The 9,106-nt window shown below is 47.1% G+C and overlaps 1 protein-coding gene across 1 annotated transcript; it reads left to right on the forward strand.

Moving 5' to 3' along the window:
- Positions 1-3,497: 3,497 nt before the first annotated feature.
- Positions 3,498-7,404, forward strand: LOC123047262 (G-type lectin S-receptor-like serine/threonine-protein kinase B120; the record flags this gene model as incomplete). Its single annotated transcript, XM_044470757.1, is given in 7 exon segments — positions 3,498-4,698; positions 5,304-5,402; positions 5,487-5,668; positions 5,744-5,954; positions 6,054-6,291; positions 6,394-6,547; positions 6,643-7,404. Coding segments are annotated over 7 exon segments (2,379 nt in total), but the record flags the coding sequence as incomplete, so codon positions are not given.
- Positions 7,405-9,106: the final 1,702 nt, after the last annotated feature.

Consider the following 9,106-nt stretch of genomic DNA (forward strand, 5'->3'; position numbering starts at 1 on the left):
AGCGGGACGCGCGACCACAGCCACGGCGCGGCCAGCGGGGCTCGCGGCCACGGCGCAGCCAGCGGGGCTACGGCCAGCAGGGCTCGGCGGCGACGACGGTGTCAGCGGGACGCAGTGCGGCATACGCGACCAGCGGGAGCGAGGACAACACGACGTCATCTGGACGCCGGCCTCGGGATGTGTATCTTCGTCGCGTTCATCCGCAAAAACGATGGCGCATGGCACATCTGGTGCTTTTGCGGCGGTACCGCAATCATCTGGATCGTGATCTGTACCGACTCCCTATAGTGCAGTCAATAAGTTTCTCTTAGTCCAAGAACATCGACATTGGTCGGCGACGTGTTCGTCCACTCAGTTCTTGGGAGAAAAATCCACACCATAGGTAGATCAAATCCGAAAAATAATCTAATCGCAAAAACGGAATCGCAATAACGAGGGAAATCCTTTTTTTTGCAAAAGTGGGGATCGGGTCTTATACCTCCGCGGGATCGACGAAAGCCTGCGTGATGTAGGCGTGACGCAGGCTTGACGGAGAGTTGATGGAGCGAAGCGTGCTGATAACGTGTTCCGCAACTCCACCGGCGAGTCCGATCCAAGGTTGTGGAGCGAGAGCGAGCATCGTAGACGAAGTAGTCGAAGTAGTCGAACACGCGAAAGTAAATGACACAGAGAGATATGAAAAAGACCAGCTTTATTAATCAATGATCAAGGGGTTACAATGATGACTCTTCATTGCTTTACACAAAAACTAGGGGGTCAAGGGGTAAATATCCACATAACGTAAAGTGGGGGAAATGGAAAGGGCTATCCCGTGCGATACGCACGAGGCCGCGGCCACCACTCGGTGGCCCCGGTTTCCCAACAAAATGAACTCTCCGGGTAAGGGATCAGCACGCGGCAAGGTTTGCGGATTGGAGTCTTGGAGAAGTTTTATTTTGTTTGAATCTGCAACGGTGGTGGTAGTTGTTGGACCTGGACCTGTTGCCTTGTCGTTGGAGGGACGTTAAATGTTTGGATGGACGTTAAACAACACTGGAGGGACGTTAAATGTTTAGTTCCGTTGTCCCTTGTTTCGTAAACTGCTCACAAATCTGCAGTTGGGTGATTCATGTTTGGACACACAAACAAGTGCATCATTGAACAGACTTTCCTATATAAAATGTTTGGATGTTAAATTCTACGTGGTTGTTTTTTCCCTATATAAAATTTCTGGTTCATGTTTTCCTTCGTCGGTCGAGTCAGTTAAAGTAGTATGCTGAAAGCTTTGGTTTTATGGTGAACATTTTGAGTAACCCGATCGAGAAGCATATGCTCCCTCCCTTTGGATTTGTAATAGTACTCACAAATGAGTGGTGAACACCTTTTTTTGTGGACACATGTCGAAATCACTAATTAAGGAGTACTCTTTGCGGAGATCATTCCAAGTTTCTCAGGTTGTGACAAGTGGCGCGCTGCATGTGCGTCACTTGTCGCAACCCGGGAGTTTTCCCTTTTTTCGTAGATTTGTTTATTCAAAACGTTTTATCTCTTAAACCGTGCGTCCAAATCTCGAACCGCTTTCGCTGTTGGATTCCTCGTGTTGAGATCTTCAAAACTAGATCCCATGTTGATAGGTTTTGACGAACTTTTTTTCACGAAAAAAACGGACAAAAAAACCGACGAAAAACCGAACCGAGAACACGGTTTTTTTTCCTTTTCAAAAGAGGCACGCCCGTGTTTCTGACAAAATCACAACCGTGCCTCTCGCGGAAGCAAAACGAGCCTGTCGCAAAAGAAAAAATAATCAGAAAACGCGTTTTTTTCCTTTCCGAAAGAGGTACGCCCGTGCCTCTCGCGAAAGCACAACCGTGCCTCTTGCGGAAGCAAAACCGTGCCTCTCGCGAAAGAAAAAAAAACAAAAACGCGTTTTTTTCCTTTCCGAAAGAGGCACGCCCGTGCCTCTCACGAAAGCACAACCGTGCCTCTCGCGGAAGCAAAACCGTGCCTCTCGCGAAAGAAAAAAACAAAAAACGTGTTTTTTCCTTCCGAAAGAGGCACGCCCGTGCCTCTCGCGAAAGCACAACCGTGCCTCTCGCGGAAGGAAAAAGAAACAAAAAACACTTTTTTTCCATTTCCAAGTGGCACGGCCGTGCCTCTCGTGAAAGCACAACTGTGACTCTCGCGAAAAAAATGCATTTTTTTTGCAAAAAAATTTGATCGAAAAGTTAGGGAAGACCGGTAGAAAACCAAAACGTCAAAAAAACTGAAAAAAATCGTTTGAAAAGCCGAAAACGCGTGCGTAAAAAAAATCCGGAGGAAGCGGCCAAAGCGCGACACGTGACGAATAGCTATGGGGGCGCCAAGTGGCGCTGATCGTTGCGAGGCTCCCGAAGGAGCGCTCGTTAATTAGTTGCTCCCGACAGATGTCAGCAAATGTTTTTTTAGGGGTAGCAAATGCAAGAGAGCCTATATGCTGCCCGTTTCTCTACTGAAGGCCCACGAAGGATATGCTGCCCATGTAGCTTTTAGGCCCGGTGACAAACATGAGAAATGGGACAGGCCTCTGAGAGAACGCAAACGCGGAGAGAGTCGAACTCGCCGCCGCTTTCCTCGCTGCCGGCGGCGCTCCCCATCTGCTGCCGAGGCTTCTTCTGCCCGTCATGCCACCGCCACTGATATGCGTCTCCTCCTCCTCCCCATCTTCACGCCTCGCGCCTGCGTTCAACATCGCCGGCATTCGCCGCACCAGAGACCTGAGGTCGAAAGCCAAGTCAACCCACAACCCGGCGCGCCGCCGCGAGCTGCTCCGACGGAGCTCCACCTCATTTCTTGGCGCACTTTTTTTTGCGAGAATTTCCTAGCATACTTTCTGTTAACCCCTGCTTGTCGCCCCGACGGCGCTCACCAATTTCAGTTTTGTTGTGGTTGTGAAGTGTGAACCCTTACTTGTTGACTGACTGTGGCTGTACTTGTGAACCCTTGCTTAGCGGCAAGGGTGCTGGATGGTGAAATCTGAATATCTCTGGCAGTAAATTTGACTGGTTGCCGTGCAGGTCCAAGTCCACGGATCCACATGGCACAGATTTTCTTCATGACGACAGTGACCGACGCCCCGCGACGGCTGCAAATCGGGACAGGTGACCGCTGGGTTTCTCTGTGCTTGATTCAGTCAGGCAACACAGCCCGGATGATGTAGCCTGTGAGATATTTCTAGTTTCTTGATCTTCAATGCACCACGGAGACCTCGCAGTCTTGTGTACACACCTGCCTTTCCTATCAATCAGGGCTGGACTTTTGTGTGGCCAACCGGATACAAAACCTGTGCAAATGTGAGAAGCCACATCAATCAGGAATACCAAAACTCTGAGACAGTACTTCAGCTCCTACCTCGCACATTTGAGCCGTCCAAGCAAACAGTCTGAAGCATCTCCTTACTTTCCTCTTCACAAGCATATGCAGAAGGCCTAATGGGCATGACTCCGCTCCCTGTTTTTATCCTCCTGTTATGGATTTGCTTTTGCAACTCCGAGGATCGCCTAACACCAGCAAAGCCACTCTCCATCGGCGACAGGCTCATCTCAAATGGTGGCATCTTTGTTCTTGGCTTCTTCTCCCCAAGAAACTCAACTGCAAACTCATATGTTGGCATATGGTACCACAACATCCCCGAGCGAACATACGTGTGGGTCGCAAACCGCGACAGCCCTATCACTGGCAGCTCCCCTGGTAAGTTTCTCGTGACCAACAGCTCTGATCTTGTCTTGTTAGACTCCAAAGGAAGCACTCTTTGGACAACCAGGAACAACATCACCACTGAAGCCCCCGGAGCTGCTGCCATACTGCTGGACTCTGGGAACTTGGTCATCAGGTTGCCGAATGGCACAGATATATGGCAGAGCTTCCATCACCCAACCGACACCATTCTCCCAAATATGAGTTTACAGCTGAGCAACAACAACAACCTCTCCACGCACCTCGTTGCCTGGAGGGCCCCTGATGACCCATCTACGAGTGACTACTCCTTGGGTGGTGACTCCAGCCTCCAGATCCTCGTTTGGAATAGGACGAGGCCATACTGGCGCAGGGCTGCGCTCGACGGTGTATTAGTCTTCGCCATGTATCAGAGCAAGTCAGGTCCCATCATGTCCCAAACAATTGTGAACAGAGGTGGTGAGTTCTACTTGACGTACACTGTCTCTGATGGCTCAGCAAGCATGCGCATGGTGCTGCACTACACGGGCATGGTGAAATTCCTGGCGTGGAACAGCAGCTCATTATCTTGGGATGTTTTCTTTGAGCGCCCTGGTTCTAGCTGTGACCGCTATGCCTCATGTGGCCCATTTGGCTATTGTGACGCCACACAGGCGGTTGCGACGTGCAAGTGCCTCGATGGATTTGAACCTGTTAGTCTTGACTTTTCCCTAGGATGTCAGAGAAAGAAGGAGCTGAATTGTGGTCAAGGAGATAGTTTCATTACCTTGCTTAACATGAAGACGCCCGACAAGTTCTTGTACATCAGGAATAGAAGCTTTGACAAATGCGCAGCAGAATGCAGCCGCAACTGCTCATGCACTGCATATGCTTACGCTAACCTGAGTAATCTCGGTATGACTGTAGACCAGTCGAGATGCTTAGTTTGGATGGGGGAGCTTGTTGACACAGAGAAGCGTGGTGATGGTCTTGGGGAGACTCTGTACCTCCGGATTCCCAGCTCATCTGGTATTTGCTCATTGCCCACCTTATTGCTTGTACTGTGTGATGGATTGCCTACTAACGTAAGATTATTTATGTGGCTAATACATGTATACCACTAAGTTTACTAAGGTGGCTAGTACAATTAAAGCACACGGTAGTTACAGTTATGTTCAGTTGATCTTTCTTCCGCATTTGTGCTGTCCTGTTACAGTGTGAGGTCGCATAACGAAATTTACCGTTCGATCAAAATCATAGGACTTAGAATATTATGTTTTGTTCGTGCATATATTATCAGTCAAACTAATACCTGGTCTGTTCTCCCTGCCTTGCATCAAAGTCAGACGTGTTTCCAGATTCTACTTCTCTATAATCCTATAAGTTGCAACATCTTCACCAGTGTTTCTGAATTTTACCATTTCAGCTGTAAATATTTACGTGCTCATGAGCCTATATGCTAGCGTGTTTGGTGACAACGGGCAATTTTGCACTAGATATATCATATGCAGTATATATCTACATATGTTTTTGCTTTTTTTGAAGATATATATGTTTTTTCTCTGTCTCTTTTGTTCCCCTTTCCCTTCAATCTACCCTTGTATAGTAAGTCTTCTATCTGTTGTCTTTTGCAGTCAGTAAGAAGACTGGTGCACTGAAGATTGCACTCCCAGTCATGGCAAGTCTACTGGTACTTGTGTGCATTTGTCTTGTCTGGATATGCAAGTCGAGAGGTTGAGCACGATTCAATTATGTTTCCAAGTGCATGCCATGTTAATGCATTAGTGATTAATATAACTGATATTAATTCTTGGCAGGCAAGCACCAAACCAAGGCACCCATGAATTTTGCCATGTCAGAACAACTGGGCAATTCTTATGAACTATATGATCAAAATTCAGAATTTCTGTGGATTAACTTCAATGACATCATCACTGCTACGGATGGTTTCTCTGACTCCAATGTGCTTGGAAAAGGAGGCTTTGGCATAGTATACAAGGTAACATTTCACTTGGACGATTATGGTAGTGAAAGGCACTCTTTCAGTATTAATCTGAGTTATGCAACCATGCAGGGCACACTGGAAGGTGGCAAGGAAGTTGCTGTTAAAAGGCTTACCAAGTATTCTGATCAAGGAATGGAACATTTTAGAAATGAAGCAGTTCTTATTGCAAAACTGCAGCACAGAAACTTAGTTAGACTTCTTGGTTACTGCATCCATGGAGCTGAGAAGCTTCTTATTTATGAATACTTACCCAACAAAAGCTTAGACTACTTCCTATTTGGTATGTCCTAATCATGTATAATAATTCTTTAGTTGAGCAAAGGAGCATGCCTGATTTTAAGACTAACATGGCTTCACATGCTTTGTTGCTGGCATACAGATGATGCTAAAAGATGTATGCTTGATTGGCCAACAAGGTATAGCATAATCAAAGGGGTAGCTAGAGGACTTGTGTACCTCCACCATGATTCGAGAATGACGATAATTCACAGAGATCTCAAAGCAAGCAACATCTTGTTGGATGTGGAGATGAGACCCAAAATATCAGATTTTGGCATGGCAAGGATCTTTGGTGACAACCAGCAACAAGCAGATACTAGACATGTTGTTGGGACATAGTGAGTAGTACCTCCTACACTAGAGTAACCATGCTTAAAATAATTATTTATGTTCTTTAACTAATACATTTTGTGCACTTGCTTGTGAAATGATTCAAACAGCGGTTACATGTCGCCTGAATATGCGATGGAAGGCATTTTCTCTGTCAAGTCCGACACATATAGCTATGGGGTCTTGCTACTGGAGATTGTAAGTGGGTTGAAGATCAGCTCACGTCCCTATCTTATGAGAGACTTCCCGAACCTCATAGATTATGTAAGTGCTACAAAACCAAATGTTTCGAGTTTGACCAACTCAAGTACAACATGGCAAAAACAAATACTAACTTATTACCCATCACCATGTTTCAGGCTTGGAACTTACTGGAAGAAGGAAAATCAGGGGATTTCATGGACACGGTGCTTCTGAAGAGTTGTTCACTGCGTCAAGTGTCATTGTGCATCCACATAGCATTATTGTGTGTTCAGGACAGCCCGGGTGCCAGGCCACTAATGTCGCTAGTCGTGTCTATGCTGGACAACGAGGCCATGCCACTCACGACTCCAAAGCAACCTCTGTATTTCATTGGAAGGAGACATGAAGCAGAAGAAGCGACGGAGGACTCTGTTAACAGCGCGGGCCTGACAACGCTAGTAGGACGCTAGATGCCTAGCATCCGCTATGCTTGTCTGCAATGTGGTGACCTGAGTGCCCTGGAACATCAAAGGAAGCAGATTACCATTGACTGCCAAGTGGATTTCAGTAACCAGCTGCAGGTGGCGCTCCAATGCAAGCCGGTTAAAATTACTGGTGTGCTGACATTGAGTCTTTGACTGATAAACTTGTTAGGCGCTCAAATGCAACTGAAGCTGAACTGTCAGCTTGTTAAGAAGGACTCATCAGGCTTGGTGCTTCAGTGGCACACGCACCCAGCCTTTGCTGGAAACTGATCGCTCTTCTGATGTCCAACCCATTCTCTTGCATGCTGAAAATCCATCAGAAAAGGGTCAAAAGGGAGGGAAGGGAGGTTGCACATTCGTTAGCTATCCGAATATATGCCATATGGAAAATATTTCATGACCAATCTAATGGTATTGATTTGGTATTGTAAATGCTGATATTTTTTCTGTAAACTTGGTTAATGTTGACAAAGTTTGGCTTTGAAGAAAAAGCTCACATGCAACTATAATTTAGCCATGCGGAAGAATCATTGTCGTGACCTTGACCAAAAAAAAAACTATAATTTTTCTTTTTGACAAGCCAACGGCAGGAGCTCTGCCTTTTTTCATTAAAGTCAGGGGGAAAAACTGTACAATCACTGGAAGCCCAGTTACAGATGTAAGAAAGAAAAACCAGGGAAGACCTTACATGGGACTACTCGCAAAAGAAAGGACCTACAAAAAGCAGGTCGTCACGGATAAGAGAGACCACAGTGCTCACAGTAGCGTTCTTTCCCTCAAAAATCCTGCTGTTCCTCTCCTTCCAGAGATGCCAAACCGTGTATATAGCCATTGTGATGTTTGCAGTCTCTTCCTTTTTCTTGCTGTACCTAGAAATCTTCCTCCACCATCCAGAGATAGAGGTAGAGCCCAAGGCAGTTGTTGTGGTCGAAGGATGCGAGGAGGAGAAGGCAAACCATACTTCCTTGGCGAAAGGGCACTTTAGCAGTAGATGATTAATGGATTCCATCTCTTGATCACAAAGGCAACAAAGGTCATCATGAGGCCAGCCTCGCACAACAAGGCGGTCAGCTGTCCATACTCTGTTTTGCAAAATTAGCCAAATGAAGAATTTTATCTTGCCCTCCGCTTTGGCATCCCAGACCTTGTGCAGACGAGGGTTCAAAATCCGGCCATGGTATTGAGCTTCATAAGCAGAGCTGGCTGAGTAGATAGAGTTGGCAGTTAAGGTCCAGGTTATCTTATCCTCGAGCTGTGTGAGTGTGACAGATTGCACTCTTTCCCAGATGGAGATGAGAAGGTCAAGTTGCAATTCCGTTGAAATTCTCTGGAGCCCCCTCACCCAGCTATTGTTTTGGAGACCCTCCCTCACACAAATCTTTTTTCGGTAGGATAGCTTGAACAGCCCCGGAGCAAACACCTTGAGCGAGCAGTCCAGCAGCCATTTATCCTCCGAGAACGAAATTTTTCCACCATTGCCCAGGGCCAGCTTGGTGCAGGCAGCAAAAAGGCTTCGATCGGTCGCATCACATGGTACTTGCAGCCCCTTCCAGGGACGAGGATCCACATCCCATTCGTGCCACAACCATTGCAGCCGCATGGCTCTGCTGTGCTTATCCAGATCTTTGATCCCCAAACCACCGTAAGCCTTAGGGGAGCAGACTTTTGTCCAGTTGACAAGGCACTTGCTCCCAGAGGCCTCCTCCTCCCCGCACCACAGAAAGCTCCTGCGGATCCTGTCTATTTTCTTGAGCAACCATTTGGGAGGGGGAAAAATGGTGAGAAGGTATGTAGTGAGGGCGGTTAGGACGGCGTTGACCAACTCTAGTCTCCCCATCCTAGACATGAGCTTGCCTTTCCATGGTTTTAGTCTGGAGCCAAATCTATCCAAGAGCGGTTGCCAATCAATTCTTCTCAGGCCTTTAAAGGTAAGAGGCAGGCCTAGGTATTTGCACGGGAAGGAGCCAAGAGTCCCACCAAAAGGGGCCAAGATTTCCTGGATAGGAAGGTTGTCACACCTGATCGGAAAGGCAACCCATTTGTCCAAGTTCACCCTTAATCCAGTGACCTGCCCAAAAAGGTTTAGGAGACCCACAACAGCTTGCATCTCGCTCGCGACAGGGTTGAGGAAGAGGGCGGCATCATCAGCATAGAG

This window comes from Triticum aestivum, chromosome 2B (assembly GCF_018294505.1).
Source record: "Triticum aestivum cultivar Chinese Spring chromosome 2B, IWGSC CS RefSeq v2.1, whole genome shotgun sequence".
Lineage (NCBI taxonomy): Eukaryota > Viridiplantae > Streptophyta > Magnoliopsida > Poales > Poaceae > Triticum > Triticum aestivum.